The 20,146-nt window shown below is 39.8% G+C and overlaps 1 protein-coding gene and 1 non-coding gene across 2 annotated transcripts; both read left to right on the top strand.

The window, feature by feature from the left end:
• Positions 1 to 3,835: 3,835 nt before the first annotated feature.
• On the top strand, positions 3,836 to 4,783 carry LOC102951827 (olfactory receptor 6M1). The gene has a single exon (XM_007095495.2). It carries the CDS (start codon positions 3,836 to 3,838, stop codon positions 4,781 to 4,783), a length of 948 nt encoding a protein of 315 aa, XP_007095557.2.
• Positions 4,784 to 5,552: 769 nt separating this feature from the next.
• LOC122231573 lies at positions 5,553 to 5,655 on the top strand. The gene has a single exon (XR_006208836.1). It is a non-coding gene; the product is annotated as a U6 spliceosomal RNA (small nuclear RNA).
• The last annotated feature ends 14,491 nt before the right edge of the window (positions 5,656 to 20,146 follow it).

Below are 20,146 nucleotides of genomic sequence, written 5' to 3'. Positions count from 1 at the left end.
TAGTGGGGTCGTATGCAGATCTGGGGGCTTCCGATTAAGTATGCATTAAAAATATCCCTCAGTCCCAATTAAACTTTCCATAATTTATCGTTATTTATTCAAGAAACAGTTTGCTGTAATTATTCATCTCCTTTAAGTTTATCCCAATCCTTTCTGAACAAAACCATATTTTTAGCAAGAATCTGTTATCGTCATGTTTATGATTTAATTTAAATCTCACAGTAGCTCATTTTGAATGTTGTAATTATCTAACACTTGAATCTGAAAGTGTGAACTATCATTTGCCTGTTGAACAACCTCATGGAAATAATAATACAACACACACACAAAACAGAAAACACAGTACCTCCGACAGAAAGTTCACTCAAGATTTCACATGCTATAATGTTGGTATAGGTATTCATAATTATCCACTTCTGTGTGGTAATTTATAGAATCATTCGAGAGCTTGTTTACTGGAGAATGAGTTAGAATCTTTGAGGTGGGGAAGGAAATTGAAAAGTAACTGGAAATAAGACTTGAAGACACTGAATGGATCTTATAAATGTATGGTCCAACATTTTAATTTTTCTGATAAGAATACTGACGTCCAGGGACACTGGGCTGGCTCAGTCAGTGGAACATGCGATTCTTGATCTCGGGGTATGAAGTTCAAGCTCCACGCTGGGTGTTGAGATTACTTAAAAATTAAAATTAAAATTAAAAAAATAAAGAGTACTGAAGTCCAGAACACAAAAGGAGGCTTTGAAAAAAAGAGCAAGAGAGAGCACAGCAGCTTACCCTCGCTGAGGCATCAGCTACCCAGAGTTAGGTTTACGTACTGAGATTACCTCAGAAAAAGAACCCAGGAAAGAGATCTATAAGTGATTTTACAGGCCCTGCTACTCCAGTAAGCTGGTAAAATCTAATATTATAGGAATAAATCTTTTTTGGATTCTTTAATATTATGATAGATATAGAACAAGTATCTTATTAGAAAATAACAGTATTCTACGGAGTAGAAACAGCTGCACAAGGGGCACCTGGGTGGCTCAGTCGGTTAAGCGGCCGACTTCGGCTCAGGTCATGATCTCGCGGTCCGTGAGTTCGAGCCCCACGTCGGGCTCTGTGCTGACAGCTCAGAGCCTGGAGCCTGTTTCGGATTCTGTGTCTCCCTCTCTCTGACCCTCCCCGTTCATGCTCTGTCTCTCTCTGTCTCAAAAATAAATAAACGTTAAAAAAAATTTTTTTAAATAAAAAAGAAACAGCTGCACAAAGATTTATGTGCAAGAATATTTATTCAGTCATTATCTATGTGGGAACGAAATGCTGATCACCTAAATTACCAAAGCTAAGCAAACGGCTAAATATCTCACAGTCCCATCCATAGAATCAAACACTACACGACCCTTAAAAATGTGTTGTGTGAAGGAAGCTCTGGTAGGTGTTGGATGTGTCTGTTACCTTAATTGTCGTGATGATATTATGGGTGTTTGTATATGTCCAAACTCATAAAATTATGCATATTAAATATGTGCAGTTCTTTGCGGTTGTTGTTTTTAGGATTTTCTTTCTAAGCGATCTTTACACTCAGTGTAGGGATCGGTCTCCCAACCCTGAGGATCAAGAGTCACATGCTTTTCTGACTGAGCCAGCCAGGCACCCCTATGGGTAGGTCTTTGTGTATCAATTGTCCCTCGAAAAAATCTGATTTTAGAAAGTGATTTTATAGAGGGGCACCTGGGTGGCTCAGTAGGTTGAGTGTCCGACTTTAGTTCAGGTCGTGATCTCACAGTTCATGGGTTCAAGCCCCACATGGGGCTCTCTGCTGTCAGCGCAGAGCCTGCTTCTGATCCTCTGTCCCCCTCTCTCTCTCTCTCTGCCCCTACCCCACTCACACTCTCTCTCTCAAAAATAAAGATAGACATTTAGAAAATGATTTTGTAGAGTTCTAGTAATTGACATGGAAAGATGGTTTTTTTTTGAGAGAGAGAGAGAGAGAGAGACAGAGACAGACAGAGAGAGAGAATCCCAACCAGGCTCCACACTCATCACAGAGCCCGTTGTGGGGCTCAATCTCATGACTAGTGAGATCATGACCTAAGCCGAAATCAAGAGCTGGACACTCAACCGGCTGAGCCACTCAGGTGCCCCAAAAGATGAATGATTATTATTAAAAAAGAAAAATAGAAAAGCTAGCTACAAAATAGTATGTCAGCATCAATTATTTTAGATATATATGTATATGATGTAATTTTGAAACGTCCCGGAAATACATTTGCCAAAATCTGGTCATTGTATCCCTAACAGGTTTGATTGCAGATTATAATTTTTTTTTTTTGCATTTGCATGCTCTAATTATTTGCATTGGGAAAAAATGTGAGGGTTTTTTTGTCATGGGAAAGACTTCAAATAAAAAATGAAATAGGAACTTTTTTATCTCGGAGATGGGGTAGGAGGGGAGGTGGGAAAAGGAAAATGAGGGGAATGGCTCTAACCTATCTGTTAAGGAAGAGCTAAGTAAAATCTAGACAAGGAAAGCATTAAACTTAAAGAATGGGTGCTTTTAACCTGAAATGGGATACCGTGCCAAAGAACACATCTCAGATACTGGGATAAAGAACAACTGTATGATCTTGATGTACACTTTGATGATTTCAACTGATCAAGTAAATGAAGTAAGCTAAATTACCTCCATTTTGCCATCCTGTGTATAATGTGTACCTCTCTGGTTTTATCACATTGTATAACATCCTCTTAAATAATCAGCCAGAAATAAGTCAGACAAAGACAAAAACCATATGATTTCGCTTATATATGGGATCTAAAAGTAAATAGATAGATAGAGAGAGAGAGAGAGAGAGAGAGATGATAGATAGATAGGATTAAGAGAACCAAACTTCCACTCATAAAATAAGTCATGAGGATGAAAAGTACAGCATAGGGAATATGGTCAATAATACTGCAATAACATATAGTGACAGTAACTACACTTATCATGGTGAAACTGAGTAATATATAGGATTGTTGAACCAATGTCTTGTAAACCTGAAACTGATATAACATTGTATATTCATTATACTTCAATAAAAAAATAATAATCAGCCAGATATTTGATGTATATATTATTACATACTTCACAGAATTTGTAGAAGGTAGGTTTTGGATACAGGATATAACCTAAAGATAAAATATCCAGTATTCCCTTCTGATGTGTCATCTAAAGTGATTAGCAGGAAGCCTGAACCATTGTCCATTTCAGATATTTCTTGTCTGTTTCCATAAATCTACTTGTGTAAGGAAAAGACTTTCAAAAATGAGAGACTCTGGAAATCACCAAGTATCGGAGGCAGGGAGAGTCAATCTTTATCTCTTACTCATGGCAGGTCATCATTATCAACTGTCAAAGTGAAAGAAAATTTGTCATAGAAAAAGCTGGAAAGTATTTTAAAGGATTTCTCTCTCAGTGACTGTATACTTCAGAAAAAATAGTTCTAGCTAAAGTGTGAGTCAGTACTTTATAGCATATTTTTAACTGGGAACATGAAGCTGGCTGCACTGAAGAGAAGTTTCATTTAATGAGACTAAATAGAATTTCATTACTGGAAGGAAGCTTAGAGGTTTTTTTAATCCAGTCTTCTCCCTTCATTTTATGGAAAAAGTTGTGTCTAAATGGTATTTTGACTTTCCCTAAGATGCACAAGAATGATTTTCTGATCAAGGGCTAAACCCCTGACCCATCTCCCAATGTAAGGCACTCTCTCCAACACATTTTCAACAGATATTTATAAAATTATCTCCCAAGCTGATCTTCCTTTTCTTGTTTCTTAAGGGAGATGCTGCCTGCTGTGTAGCCATGCCCATGGGAAATTGGAGCACAGTGACTGAATTCACCCTGATCGCCTTTCCCACTCTCCTGGAGCTTCGAATACTCCTCTTTGTGGTTCTTTTGCTGACTTACACATTAACAGCAGTAGGAAACATTGTCATCATCTTCCTAATATGGACTGATAATCACCTGCAAACCCCAATGTACATTTTCCTCAGTAATTTGTCTTTTCTGGATATTTTATACACCACTGTCGTTACACCAAAGTTGCTAGCCTGCCTCCTAGGAGAGAAGAAAACCATATCCTTTGCTGGCTGTATCACTCAAACATATTTCTACTTCTTTCTGGGGACAGTGGAGTTTATCCTCCTAGCAGTGATGTCCTTTGACCGCTACATGGCCATCTGTAACCCCCTGCGCTATACCATCATCATGAACAGCAGGACCTGCCTCCTGCTGGTTCTGAGCTGCTGGGTAGGAGCCTTCCTGTCTGTGTTGGTACCAACCATTGTAGTGACAAGGCTACCTTACTGTGGAAAAGAAATCAAGCATTTTTTCTGTGACATTGCCCCTCTTCTGCAGGTGGCCTGTGTAGATACTCACCTCATTGAGCAGATCAACTTTCTCCTATCTGCCCTTGTCATCCTGAGCTCCCTGGCATTCACTACTGCATCCTATACCTACATCATCTCCACCATCCTGTGCATCCCCTCGGCCCAAGGCCGTCAAAAAGCTTTTTCTACCTGTGCCTCTCACATCACAGTCATTTCCATTGCTTACGGGAGCAATATCTTTGTGTATGTGAGACCCAATCAGAACTATTCCCTGAATTTTGACAAGGTAGCTGCTGTCCTCATTACAGTGGTGACCCCTCTCCTGAATCCTTTCATTTATAGTTTGAGAAATGAAAAGGTGAAAGAAGCATTGAGAGAGACAATAAACAGAATCATGTCCTTGATACTAAGGATAACCTGACATTAGTGCTTAGTACATCACACATTTCTTATCTTCAACACATTCATTCTGCATGAGTACTGTGCCATGTTGGCATTCCAGAAACATGAGACTGTGTCAACAGGATGAACAATGACCATACCGAACTGAAAAAACTTCTTCTTACATTTAGAAAAAAAAATTGAATCCATAAACCCTTGTACATTCATAGCTTTAAACCATGAAACATTACCTAAGTAGGATCCAGAGGTTTCCAACTCTAGTCTTGACTAAGTCAGTTTATTTTCCAGGTGATTTTGACCACGTCACAACTTATCTGAGACTTGCTGTCTCCATCTCTACATGAAATAATAGGTAATAAAGTATCACTATTTGTAATAAGACATTTAAAGTTAGAGCATTTTAACTTCTTGTTAGGCATGCTTGAAAATTTCAAGAGATTCAGTTTCCACCTCTTTTATTTACCTAGATCTCATGTGGTACGAGAAGTGAGGAAAAAAGAGGGAAGACTCAGGATGCCATCAAGCCTGTGTCTATAAACCTGAGTGAGTGCTCTCTTTGGCAGCACATATACTTTTTTAAAACAATGTTTAATGTTTATTTCATTTTTGAGAGAGACAGACAGACAGAGCATGAGTGGGGAGGGGCAGAGAGAGAGGGAGACACAGAATCCGAAGCAGGCTCCGGGCTCCGAGCTGTCAGCACAGAGACCGATGCGGGACTCAGACTTACACACCATTAGATCATGACCTGAGCCAAAGTCAGACGCTCAACCGATGGAGTCACCCAGGTGCCCCTACAGTACATATGTTAAAACTGGAACAATGCAAAGAGGATCTGCGTGGCCCCTGAACGAGGGTGACATCCAAGTTCATGAAGCCTTCCATGTTGCTCAGTGGCAGATGGTAACTAGACTTGTCATGAGGATCATTTCATAATGTATAAAAACATTGAATCACTATGATGTACTCTTAAAACTAATTTGTGTATCAATTACATTTCAATAAAAAAAAAAGTCACTGAAAAAGAAAACCCAAGTGAAAGGTAGAGATGTTGGCCGAGAAAAGGAACATAAGAAGGGCAGGTCATGAATAACTTTGGTAAAATGTTTAATGGAAATTGGGGGGTAAAAGCCAAAATAAAGCAGGTGAAATAGTGTGCATACATAAAGAAAATATAAACATAGTGAACACTTTCAAGAAGGTTAGTGGATCATCAACAATAGCCAAATTATGGAAAAGCCCAAATGCCCATTGACTGATGAATGAAGTATATGTATATATATATATATATATATATATATATATATACACACACACACATACAATAAGGAAGATTTTCAAATCAGAGCTCCCAGCTGTTGTGTTAAAAGTCAGATTTATTAGTTCTTTTCTCAGTCACTTAAATCGTTTGTGATCTAAATATCTCTTGCCTTTTTCTGACTCTAAAAGAAAAAAGAAAAAAAAACAGAAAAGGACTGCCTGGGTGACTCAGTCAGTTAAATATCTGACTCTTGATTTTGGATCAGGTCATGATCTCATGGTTCATGGGATCAAGCCCTGCGTGGAACTCTGCTCTGTTGGCAAGAAGCCTGCTGGGGATTCTCTCTCTCCCTCTCTCAAACTAAATAAACATTTTAAAAAAGGAAGGGAAGGGAAGGAAAAAAAGCCTTAAATTGTACAGTCCACAGAGGTGCCTGGGTGGCTCAGTCAGTTGAGCCTCTGACCTAGGCTCAAGTCATGATCTCATGGTTCATGAGTTCAAGCCCAGCATCGGGCTCACCGCTGTTAGTGCGGATCCTCTGTCCCCCTCTCTCTCTGCACCTCCCCTACTCATGCTCGCTCTCTCTCTCTCTCTCTCTCAAAAATAAATAAACCTATAAAAGAACATTTATTGTAGAAGTACTCTCAAACAGTGGTCACCATTATAATCATTATCACTTATGACCATTCTCTTTGTCCTACACTTTCACAGCTTAAAAAAAAAAAAAAAAAAAAAACCTTTGTATTATTTTATGTTTTGTTAACAACCATTATTCTTAGACAGAGTTGGCCATGATGATATCATACTCTCAGGATATTAGACAAAGAGCCTTGTAGAAAATGGGGGTTTTTTTTGCCTGAAATGCAATATGCACGAACTATAGACAAAGTGTCCATAAAAAGGGTTTCCACTAGTTTTTCTACCCTTTCTCTTTCAGGCAGTATCACATGTAGGAGTTGGGACCCAATTTCCTCTTGACCTCACCAGTCTGTGGACACAAAGCAGGTCACAATAAAATTCCAAATGTCACTGGCACTTGCCTTTCTCACCCAGACACATACCATAAACTCTCACTCTCCTATGCAATTACTACAAAGTGTTTCTTGGATTCCCCAAGAGATGTTTCATGTGTAGGTATGAACTTCCACCTAATACTATCTGGTTCTGGCTGCCCTTTGCTGATTTACGCCTTTTTTGAAGAGGCTCGAAAGCACAACTTTCTCATTGTCACTGCAGACTATTCCCTCTGTAAGAAAGTGGATGTAAGTGACGAAGAAGCTTTTGGTGTCTTTCCATGATCCCAAAACAGCAGACTACTGAGATGCTGGATATGCTGCTCTGTGCTCTGATGTATCTGCTATAGGGACATGAAGCCATATCCCAAGTAGAAGTTAGGAGAATCCCCATTATCCTGCTTCACTACCTGGGCACAGATGTAACATGGCTTATGCCCTGTATCTCAAAGAGCCCTTCACCTTCTTCATATGGCCCCTCTGCTTATAAGATTTAAAAATGAATCCATGTGACGTGGGTAGGTAATCAGTATCTGAAACAGATGCCCTGTTATCTTCACCACCATGATGCTACCCACACGTGCCCACCATCTCCAGCCAATATTCTGATATAAATTGACTCAGAATTTCTTTGCCCACCAGCATGTCACATATCCTAGTCTCCATCTGGGACCCCTAAGGCACATAAGTCAGACACAATTCCGACATAGTATATTTGAATATCTGAGACAACTTTATAAGAACTCTCACATCCCATCCAATTCACACAACTGTTCTCTGAGTAAAGTGAAGAAACTAGAGCACTGTTGTACATGCTCCGTACTGCCCTACATAAAACAGAGACAAAGAAGAGTAAGATATTAGGGGGCGCTGGGTGGCTCAGTTGGTTGAGCGTCCAGCTTCGCTCAGGTCATGATCTCGTGGTCTGTGAGTTCGAGCCCCGCGTCGGACTCTGTGCTGAGAGTTCGGAGCCTGGAGCCTACTTCAGATTCTGTGTCTCACTCTCTGCCCCTCTTCTGCTCACACTGTCCATCTCTCTCTCTCTCTCTCTCCCTCAAAATGAATAAACGTTAAAAAAAATTTTTTTAAAGAAGAGTAAGATATTAAAATCCTTGCAAAAGGAGTGCTCATGAATGCCTTAGGAGTTTGAAAGTGATTAGCAAATACAAGAAAAATTCTCTGGATACTGTTATATTTAGAAATTAAACCCTAGTGTTTTAATATAATCAAACAACAACAAAAAGATTCAATAATAAACCCATCTTAGTAGCAAACTGAAAATCCACAAAAATCCATTCTTTGAATTTAGTAATTTACCAGGTTTAGCCCTGACTGATAGAAATTTTATGCTCTGCCTTTTTTTTTTTTTTACTGTTTACTTATTTTTGACAGAGAGAGAGAGACAGAACATGAGCGGGGGAGGGGCAGAGAGAGAGGAAGACACAGAATCCAAAGCCGGCTCCAGGCTCCGTCCGAGCGGTCAGCACAGAGCCCGACGCGGGGCTCGAACTCACAGACCGCGAAATCATGACCTGAGCTGAAGTCGGACGTTCAACCGACTGAGCCTCCCAGGCGCCCCTATGCTCTGCCTTTTTAATACCTAATCACGTTTTTGTTTGTTTTCATAAATACCATAAGGATGTTCTTCATCTTCTTGGGGTTAAAGTTGAGCATTAAGCTTCATTAGTAACACACTCTAACCACCAGGGGGAGTGCAAGACACATGTCACCTGCCACCCACCTCTCCCCCACCACCCCTCCACACACACACACACACACACACACACACACAAAACCCCCAGACAATTTACCTCCTCCGGTCAGAGGAGGAGTAATTAACAAGTCCAATGAATTGCACTATACCAGGGGGTCACTTGCGCACATTGTACTCTATGACATATTTCAAATTCAGGATCTATTAGATCCAAAGTGTTTTGGTGCTTTAGATGTGATAAGTGAACCAGTTCAAATGTTTATGAATCTTCGGAATCCTCTTTCACATATACATGGCTGAGATATACATATACTGAAATATATACATACATATATATGGTGCAGTAAGAGAAACTTGAAATCTCCTACTGCTGGTTGTCCTTTCCCTATTGTAATTCCCACATTACCCATTGGTATAGGGCAGAGAGGCATGACCGCCTCTTTACTGAAGGCCTGTGGCTTTAGGTCTTATGGGCAAATTCTTTTTCTTCTCCCTGGTGTGTTTTCCCTTGGACCCTTGGATTCTTTCCATGCTTCTGCTTTTTTTTTTCTTTAATCTTCAAGTGTTTTTGAAATATTTATTTTTTATAAGCAAACTTTAAACACAAAATGTTTCCATCTGAAAATTCATATGCAAAAAGTAATTTTAGGAGTGCCTGGGTGGCTCAGTCGGTTAAGCATCCGACTTCAGCTCAGGTCATGATCTCACGGTTCGTGGGTTCCAGCCCTGTGTCCAGCTCTGTGCTGACAGCTCAGAGCCTGGAGCCTGCTCCAGATTCTGTGTCTCCCTTTCTATCTACCCCTCCCCTGCTTGCTCTCTGTCTCTCTTTCTCAAAAATAAACATTTTTTGGAAAAAAATAATAAAAATGTAAAATATATTATGCCCATGTCCATTAAAATAACCTGTTATCTAAATATTGACAACTAACATAAATAGAATACTTTTCATATACACGCATGTACTTTAATCAGATTTTCCAAGAATGCATCTTTCTGAGTTCAGTGTTACTTCTTAAACGTTTCAACAAACAAAAAAACTACAATTTTTTTTCAAGGTTGCGTTCTTCTTAATTAAAATATATACCCAGGGAGAGTTACCGAAATTCCATTGTTTTCATCATGAGCTAATAGTGAATATAACAAAATTCAGTGGAATTATTATCTTTGTTTCTGTAGCCAGTTTGATTTTATACTGTTTGAGAACCTTTAAGTTTTGGTTGCGTTTGGTTCAAAATTAATCAGCAATATTCAACCAAGCTGTTAACAGATAGTGCCAAATAGCTCCACGTTTTAAGATTTAGAAAACAGCAATTATTGAAAACGGAGCTTGCAACCATTAATACATTGAAATGTATACATACTAAACCAAGGGAAGAATTGAGCAAACCATAAAATGAAAACTCCAAAGGTATACAATACTTAATTTTGAAATCCTTTTCATTTTTTAGAGTAACTTTGTGCATAGAGTAGTTTGTTTTTCAGGGACAAATTTAGAATGTCTAGAATTAAAACTAGCTAGTCTTGGAAAATATGAACTTTTCTAGAATTAAAACTAGTTAGTCTTGGAACACATGAACTTTTCTAAAAATGAAAATTGCCCTCTAAAAATTTTATATTAATTTTTATTACCAAACACTGTTTATAGGAACTACCTGAGTTAAAAAGTACCCCTGAAAGAATATATTGGGCCCATCAAGATAAAATCTCAGAAAACGAAGGCAGACTGATAGACAATAATATTAGTGAATAATTAATGCAATTGTTGTGCCAAATTACATTACTTCAAGAGTAATATGTTTTTATTATAGCAAGAACACTTCATATTAGATCTTCCCTCTTAACAAATTTAAAGTCTACAATACAGGATTGTAATCTATAAGCACAGCATTGTACAGCGGATCTGGAGGACTTATTTATCTTACAGAACTCAGACTTTAGATCTTTGAAGAGTAACTTCGCCCAGCCTCTGGCAACCACCATCCTACTCTCTGTTTCTATTAATCTATTTTAGATTTCTCATATAGGTTGGAATCATGCACTATTTGTCCTTCTGTAACTGGCTTTTCCATAATGTACTCCAAGTTCATCCATGTTGTCACGTGTGGCAGGATTTCCTTCATTTTTAGGGCTGAATAGCATTCCATTGGATGTATATGGCGCCATTTTCTTTATCCATTTATACATCGGTGGACATTGGGTTGTTCCCGTATTTTGGCTATTGTGAATAGTGCTACAATGAACAGAAGTGTGTTATGGGAAAACTTTTCCTCTCCTCTTCTAGGTTCTTTGCCTGGCCTGATAATTAAATTGGCACAAGATGGACTAACAGAAATGAACTAAATTTAATTCCATACATACTGAAGCCACACAAAGACAGGAGAGGCTCTCCAATAATCAGGCAATTGAGGTTTGCCTGAGCTAAAGACAAGGTGGGAGGGGTCTGGGACCTTAAAGGGAAGGAAGACACTTCACAGAAAATGGGAAAAGCCAATGTTTAGTAAAGAAATGTTTGTCGTGCCACATGAAGTCTTCTTATGTTAAAAAAAAAAAAAAAAAAAAAAAAAAACTGTGGTGCCTGGGTGGCTCAGTCCGTTACGCATCTGTCTTTGGCTCAGGTCATGATCTCACAGTTCATGGACTCGAGCCCTGCATCAGGCTCTATGCTAACAGCTCAGAGAGCCTGCTTCAGACTCTGTGTCTCACTCTCTCTCTGCCCCTCCCCTGCTCATGCTCTTTTGTGTTCATGCTCTCTCTCTCTCTCCCAAAAATAAATAAAAACATTAAAAAAATTTTTTAATAGATTATCTTTGGTAATAGCTCTCTTCCTGGAACAGCCTCCCTATCTAAATTCTTTTAGGCAATTTAGGAGGAGATAAAAAGATCTTTTTGAGCCTATTGGACCTTGAGTGTCTTCAGCTAAAAATAATTGACATGCCAAAGTGGCACATTCTGGGGAAGCTTGCCTTGAACCCCACCAAAGTGCAGCAATCTTTTCAAAATCCTGATTTCAAATATTTTGGGTATATACCCAGAAGTGGAATATTTTTTAATTTTCTGAGGGATCTCCATACAATTTTCCATAATGGCTGCACCATTTTACATCCCATCAATGGTGTACCCAGGTCCCAGCATTTTCACATTGTTGCCAACACTTGTTGTCTTTTGTTTTTTTATATCCATTCTGACAAGGGGTAAGATGATATCTCATTATGTTTTTGAGTTGCATTTCCCTGATGATTAATAATGGTGAGCACCTTTTCATATACCTATTGCCCTTTTTTTATGTCTTCTTTGGAGAAATGTTTATTCAAGTCTTTTGCCTACTTTAATCAGTTGCTTGGGGGGCTCTTTTCTGACTTGTAGGAGTTCCATATATTTTTTTGGAAATAACCTCTTATTACATATATGGTTTGCAAATTTTTCTCCCATCCTGTTGTCTTTTCACTCTTGATTTTGTCTTCCACTATGCAGAAGCTTCTTAAGTTAGATGTTGGTCCGCTTGTTTATTTTTGTTTTTGTTGTCTGTGCCTTTAGTGTCACATTCATGAAATCATGGCCAATCCCACATCATGAAGTTTTTCCTCTATGTTTTCTCCTAGCAGTTTTACAATTTTAAGTCTTACGTTTATTTTTGTCTTATGTTGAAACCTTTAATCCATTTTGAGCTCATTTTTGTGTATGGTGTGAGCCCAGTTTCATTCTTTTTCGCATAGATATCCAGTTTTCTCAACATCATTAGCTGAAGAGACTGTCCTTTCCCCATGGTGTGTTCTTAGCTCCCTCATCAGATACCAGTTGAGTGTGAATGCATGGGTCCATTTCTGGGCTTTCTATTTGTATGTTAAAAAGAAAAGAGCCACAGGCCCAAAATGGGGTCACTTAGACCAAGTTACCAAACTGGGGCTTGATATCTAAACTAACTGCAGTTTCAACATCCCCCAGAAATGTAGTCTTAACTGATCAGTCAGGAAGTTTCTGGTCAGCACCAAAGAGGTAATCTGTTACATGGGCCCTCTCCATCCGCCCCGCCCCCGCAAGGAAGATGAGGGAATCTGCATGATAAGATCCACTACTCTTCCCCCAAGGGAAAGAAATCTTGCCTGAAATAATCCTTTCTTTTTTCCTTTTGCTAATTATCTCACCCTGTTTCTGCCTATAAAATCCTTCCTTTTCGTACAGCTCCTTGGAGCTCTTTTTTGATTGCTAGATGGGATGCTGCCTGATGCATGAATCACTTAACAAAGCCAACTAAATGTTCAAATTTACTCAGTTGAAGTTTGTTTTTTAACAGGCTCCGTTGGTCTATGTGACTGTTTTTATGCCAGGGGCATACCGTTTTGATTACTGTAGCTTTTTAATACATTTTAAAATCAAGAAATGTGAAGAGGTGCCAGGGTGACTCGGTGGGTTAAGTGTCCAACTCTTGATTTTGGCTCAGGTCGTGATCTCACAGTTCGTGAGCTCGAGGCCTGAGTCAGGTTCTGCACTGACAACACTTTCTCTGTCTCTCCCTCAAAATAAACTTGAAAGAAAGAAAGAGAGAAAGAAAGAAGAAAGAAAGGAAGAAAGACAAAAAGAAAGAGAAAGAAAAACATGTGATGCTTCCAGCTTTGCTCTTTCTCAAGATTGTTTTAGCTATTCTGGGATCTTTTGTGATCCCATATGACTTTTTCAATTTTTTTCTATTTCTATAAAATATATATATATATATATATATATATATATATATATATATTTACCATTAAGACTTTTATAGGGATTACATTGAATCTGTAGATCACTTTGAGTAGGATGGACACTTGAACAATATTAAGCCTTCCAATCCATAACCATAGATGTCTCTCCTTCTATTTGCATTTTCTTCAATTTTGTCATGAGTGATTTATAGTTTTCAGTGAACAAGTCTTCCACCTCCTTGGTTAAGTTTATTCCTAAGTATTTTATTATTTTTTGCACTGTGATAAATGGGATTTTTATTTAATTTTTTGGATCATTTATTGTTAATGAATAGAAATGTGACGGATTTTTGTACGTTGACTCCTTTCTAAGCTTCTTTATGCCGTCAAAGGGGGAAGATGTTAAGGACCAATATTAGAGTGTGACCCTGAGGGATGAACCGAATCTACTTTTAGTCAAAACTCTACCTCCTCTACCAGGCAAGAGAAATCGTGGCATATCCCACATCAAAAAAATACGTCGAGATTGGGCTCCAAGACTAGTAACAAAGAGCCTTGCTTTTCTTGGCCTGACCCTCTAGGAACTCATGGGAGAAGCTGCAGCTGTTATAGACAGCTGGTCACGAAATGGAGACTTTGGTAGCCTGGGTCCCAGGCATCTCTCTCTCTCGACTGATTTTCACCTTAGACGCAAATCTTAAAATTTAGAGAGAAGTCTGTGGCGCACACAGGAGAAGAATTAAGGTTTTTGCTATTTGCAGATTACATTCCAGATAACAGAAATTAGCAATGAAGGCTCTGGAGACAAAATGCGTAACGTCGGCATTTGAAAAATTCAGTAACTCACACAGCAATGGACTTCCAACTTGCAACCCAGAAGGGTCCCCGTTTTGGAGCAGAATCGGGTTCACGGAATGGAAAACTCAAATTTCATTTCACGCAGAATAATATTTTAAGGAAGTGAGAAACAAAAGTCTCTTACATCAAGTGTGCCAAGGAGGTCACGAAGGAGCCAACTCTATAAACTTGGAAAAGCAGCCTCGTTGCCATAAATGTCACTAAGGCGTAGGTGACGCACACTTGCAATCTGGGCCCGGGTCGCATGGCATATTGACAGAGAGCCCAACCGCGCTCTCTTCTGCGCATGCGTGAGAACATACCACAACCACACAGTGCCCGAAGGCGACTGGCAGGGGAACCATACAGCTGTCTCCTGCATGTGGACCAAGACCGGACTCAGAAAGAACAGCTGACAGGAGCAGCTGAGGCTGACCGCACACTGACACAGATTAGAGAGGGGGGGAAAACCTGACCAGGGATGACCTCTGTGAAACCTGGAAATGCCAGACTACTCTGTGGTGTAGAAAGAAGCCTTCAGTGAGAAGCAGAGGTTCTGGGTTCCAGTCAGCGGCCCGGCCACAAACTAGATCGGTAACTTCGTGCAAGTCGCTCCGTTTCTGAGTTGCTCCAAGGATAAAAGGTGTGGTTGTGCTGTGTGCGATGTCAGGGCTTCGGCCAAACCTGTCACGGTGCTTCTCAAACTTGAATATCATGGCAAGTTACCTGAAGATCTTGGTAAAAACTGTAGATTCGCATTTGCTTGATCCGAAGCGGAGCTCAATGTTTTGCATCTCCAATAAGCTCCTGTGAGATGCAGTGTTGTGGTGTGTAGTAAGGCATGAGAATTTGGTGGTTCAGTATTCCTAGGCAGGATCAATCAGTAAGTGAATCCTGTCTAATCGGCCCTTGTGAACGAAGGGTCGAAGAAGGAAAGTGAGTAGAACAGAGATTAGGCCAGGAAATTTGGGGTTTTTTGTTTGTTTGTTTTTGTTTTTTTTTTTTTAGGCCAGGAAATTTGACAAGGACCAAAGCACAACTCCAAACCACAAAGAACTGAGACCAGGGCTTACCATGCGTGTAGGTGTTCAATAGTTTTGTCAAAAACCAAAAGATAAAAGTGTTGCTAAGAACTTTTGAAACAGTAAGAAACAGCAGCCTTAGGGGAATTTCATTTGTCAGTGGGTTAGGCTGCTAATGTTTTGGGTTTTTTTTTTTTTAAGTTTATTTCTTTATTTTCAAAGAGAGAACGAGGGAGGGACAGGGAAAGAGGGAGAGAGAGAGGATCCGAAGCAGGCTCCACACCAGCAATGCAGAGCCCAATGCGCGGCTCAAAGTCAGGAACCGTGAGATCATGACCTGAGCTGAAGTCAGCCACTTAACTGACTGAGCCAACCAGGCACTCTGCTAATGGTTCAAAAGTACTTACGAAAGCATTCTTCCAGTTGGTCATGTGTATATTAAACTTGTCCATGGTGTACCTTGTTGGGAAAAAAAAAAAAAAAAGTCCTGGTTTTGAGATAACTCAAATTTATCAATTCTTGGAGTTATAATTTATGAGTTTGAACCCATCCCAAATTACAAAATCATTTTCCTACATTTTCTTTTTTCTTTTCTTTTTTCTTTCTTTCTTTCTTTCTTTCTTTCTTTCTTTCTTTCTTTCTTTCTTCTTTTTTAAAGGCTTCAGACCCAGCACAGAGTCCAACACAGGGCTTGAACTCACAACCCTGAGATCAAGACAGGAGCTGAGATCAAGAATTAGATGCTCAACTGACTGAGCCACCCAGGCACCCCTCCTACATTTTCTTCTTTACAGTTTTGTTTGTTTTATGTCTTTTACATTTGAAAACCTTCATCTCTCTGGAGACTTCCTTTTCATGAGATGTTTCATACAGATAAAGCTTCAGTTTTCTCTTCTGTTTTAAGCCTTTTCTTTTTGTAATCTTTTTCTTGTTTATTTATTTTTGAAAGAGAGAGAGAGACAGAGCATGAGCAGGGGAGGGGCAGAGAGAGAGGGAGACACAGAATCTGAAGCACGCTCCAGGCTCTAAGCTGTAAGCACAGAGTGTGATGCCAGGCTCGAACTCACAAGTGGTGAGATTATGACCTGAGCCGAAGTTGGACACTTAACCAACTAAGCCACCCAGGTGCCCCTATAAGCCTTTTCAATTAGAGACTTTTCTTTTTCTAATTCTGGGAAATGTGTCTCTATTATTTCCTCGAATATGACCTCTCCATTTTTTTTCTTTCCTACTGGAACTCTTCTGTATCTCTTAGCTGTTTGGTTTTTTAAAAGAGGTTTTATCTTATCCTTCTTTCCTATTACATTCTACAGAGTCCGCAACGTGATGTTCCAACTCACTAGTAAGATTCTCATTTATATCCATGCTACAGTTTATTGTGTTTTAATTATTACATTTTGCATACCAACATTTCCTGTTGGGTTCACGCTTGACTTCCCATTCTTTTTTATTTTTCTGGTATCTTCCCTGATCTCCTTGAATATTCTTATTTTGCATATTTAAATTCTGTTCTCTCAGTAACTCAGCTGGTAGGTGTCTGTTTTGTCTTTTTTTTTTTTAATAGAAATTTCATTCCTTTTTGTCTGTTGCGTGCCTGTGAATTCATGTACCCTTGGAGACACCAAATGCTGGTTTTGGTAATGCCTGTTGGCAAGGAGCCAAAGGCCATGTATTAGTCTGCATCAATCTGATTAGTGTAAGAATAGTCTGAAAATTATGGCCCATGGGCCAAATTGGACCCATTGCCTGTTTTTATAAACACAGTTTATTAAAGTGCAGAAATTTCCATTTGTTTACATATTATTTATGGTCGTGTTAGCACGACAGGGACAAAGTTAAGTAGTTGCAGAGAGACCAGATGGCTCACAAAGCCTAAAATATTTACTATCTGGCACTAGTTGGGGGGCACCTGGGTGGCTCAGTGGGTTAAGCGTCTGACTTCAGCTCAGGTAATGATCTCACGGTTCATGAGTTCGAGCCCCGCATTGGGCTCTGAGCAGACAGCTCAGAGCCTGGAAGCTGTCTTCGGATTCTGTGTCTCCCTCTCTCTCTGCCCCTCCCCTGCTTGTGCTCTCTCTCTCTTCCTTTCTCAAAAAAGTTAGTTGACCTCTGATCTAAGAAGTGGATAGAGTTAAGAGCCCGGGTGACGAGGAACAACTACGACAAGGCCTTGTCATCACTTCCAGCTGTGGCTCCTCTGTCAGGCAACACCTCTGGTCTGATGGAGGTGGCCACCTGGAGGTGGCTCCCCTGGGCCTTGGCGGTTTGCAGGGGAGCCGTGAGGGTGTGAAGGTTTGTGTGTGGCTGGCCGCTTCACACCTGTTTTCATCAGTTCCTCACTCGGTCCAGAGTTTTGCACGGCCCTGATATTTCATGGTTGGACTGTTTCTACTTATTTCTGTGATGAGAGGGCAGGCCAGGATTGGTTCAAGGCATTGCAGATGAAAAGCAATCTAGTCCCCCAATGCTTCTTCTTGCTGCCAGGGACTAAGTGGCCACTATCCACCCAGTTAAAAAAGACCACCTTCTGTCTCCTTGGAGTTTCTTATGCTTTGTTTTTTGGTTTCATCGTCATTATCATTCGGTTCTGGAAACCATGCTTCCCTCTTGTTTCTTTGGTTTCTCCCAGATTGTTTTTTTTGTGAGGAAGCCAACAACACATGTTGCTTCACTCTTTGACAGAAACCAGAAGTCTCCAATGTTTATATAGATTAAGCCCATCTCCATGGCAACATCTTTTCCAAGCCCTTCATTCATTCCTAATCCTTCCCAACACAGAAACCAATACAGGCATGCCTCTTCATTTTATTGTGTTTCACTTTATTGCACCTTGCAGATACTGTATGTTTTAGGAATTTGAAGGTTTGTGGCAACCTGGCCTCGAATAAATCTAGTGGTGCCATTTTCCAACAGAACTTGCTCACTTCATGTCTCTGTGTCACATTTCAGTAATTCTCGAAACATTTCAAGCTTTTTCATTATTATATTTGTTATGGTGATCTGTGACTTGCTGGTTAGCATTTTTTAGCAACAAAGTATTTTTTTAATATTTATTTATTTTTCAGAGAAAGAGAGTGTGATCGAGGAAGGGGCAGAGAGCGGGGACAGAGGATTCAAAGCAGATTCTGTGCTGACAGCAGCAAGCCCAATGCAGGGCTCAAACTTATGAACCGTGAGGTCATTACCTGAGCCAAAGTCAGACACTCAACTGACTGAGCCACCCAGGCACCCCAGCAACAAAGTATTTTTAATTAAGGTAATCACATCGTTTTTTAGACATAATGCTATTGCACACTTAAAAGACTACAGTATGATGTAACTTTTATATGCACTGGGAAACCAAAAACTTTGACTCGCTGTATTGCAACATTTGCTTTATTACAGTGGTCTGGAACCAAACCTACAATATCTCCAAGGTACACCTGAAACCCAGAGGCACTGGGGAGCCAAGAGATAAGGAAGAGTCAGACTTCCAGGATTTTCTCCAGGAGTCTTATCTAGTGGTCCTTCCTTCTCATGGACTCCACACAGCTTATTATATACTGTTATGGACCAAAATTCATAAGTCGAAGCTCGAATCCTCAGTGTGACAATATTTAGAGATAGGACATTTATGGAGGTAATTAAGGTTATTAAATGAGGTCATCAGGGAGAGACCTAATCCAATATGACTTGTGTCCTTAGAAAAAGAGATACCAAGAGTATGCATACAAAGGAAAGGTCATGTGGGAAATTCACAGGAATAAGATGGCTCTATACAAGGGCGGGGGGGGGGGGGGGAGGAGAAATGGCCTCACCAGAGACCAAGACTACCAGCACCTTGACCTTGGACTTCCAGCCTCCAGGACTATGAGAAAATACATTTTTGTTGTTTAAGATACCTATTCTGTGGTATTGCATTATGGCAGCCTGAGCAGACCAATACACTTGCCAATTAACACTAAAAAAATGCCCAGAGGACTATAGGCTCTTATAACATCCTGATGGCAGGGTTGCTGCTTATAAAACATGCCCTCCCCAATATACTATATATATATACATATACATATATATATGTATATATATATGTGTGTGTGTGTGTGTGTATACACACACACATATATATATGTACATCTCACACCAGATCTCATACATCTTATCCCACAAATGCAGAAAAGGAAAAGAACCCAAGTTGTAACCATCGAACTGTATCCCAAATGGATATCATAAAAATATGCTAGATGAAGAAAAATACTTCTCTGGTAGAGAAAGTAGATGCTGAATCTCTACTCCCACATATCATGATTCCACCTTACCAAATAAGGGATGTCTTTTTTTTTAAATTTTTTTTAGTGTCTATTTATTTTTGAGACAGAGTATGAACGGGGGAGGGTCACAGAGAGAGGGAGACACAGAATCTGAAACAGACTCCAAGCTCTGAGCTGTCAACACAGAGTCCGACGCAGGGCTCGAACCCAAGGACTGTGAGATCATGACCTGAGCCGAAGTCAGCACTCAACCAACTGTGCCACCCAGACGCCCCATGAGGGATGTCTTAAACATGCATGAGGAAAGACTGTTAATAGAAAAAGAATGAAACATCATCCAAGCACATCTGGGACTACCATAGAGTTTGTGAGGCACTTGGGAGATACTTCTTATGCTAATCACAGAAAAAAAGGGCAAAACATTTAACAGTCTGGAAAGAACACATACTGCCCAAAGCAATCTAGAGATTCAAAGCAATCCTTATGAAAATACCAACAGTATTTTTCACAGAACTAGAACAAACAATCCTAAAATTTGTATGGTACCCAAAAGACCCAAAATAGCCAAAGCAATCTCGAAAAAGAAAAAAAAAACAAAAACCTGGAGGTATC

This window comes from Panthera tigris, chromosome D1 (assembly GCF_018350195.1).
Source record: "Panthera tigris isolate Pti1 chromosome D1, P.tigris_Pti1_mat1.1, whole genome shotgun sequence".
Classification (NCBI taxonomy): Eukaryota; Metazoa; Chordata; class Mammalia; order Carnivora; family Felidae; genus Panthera; species Panthera tigris.
The sequence above is the reverse complement of the archived record's forward strand: the minus strand, read 5'-3'. Positions and strand labels throughout refer to the sequence as shown.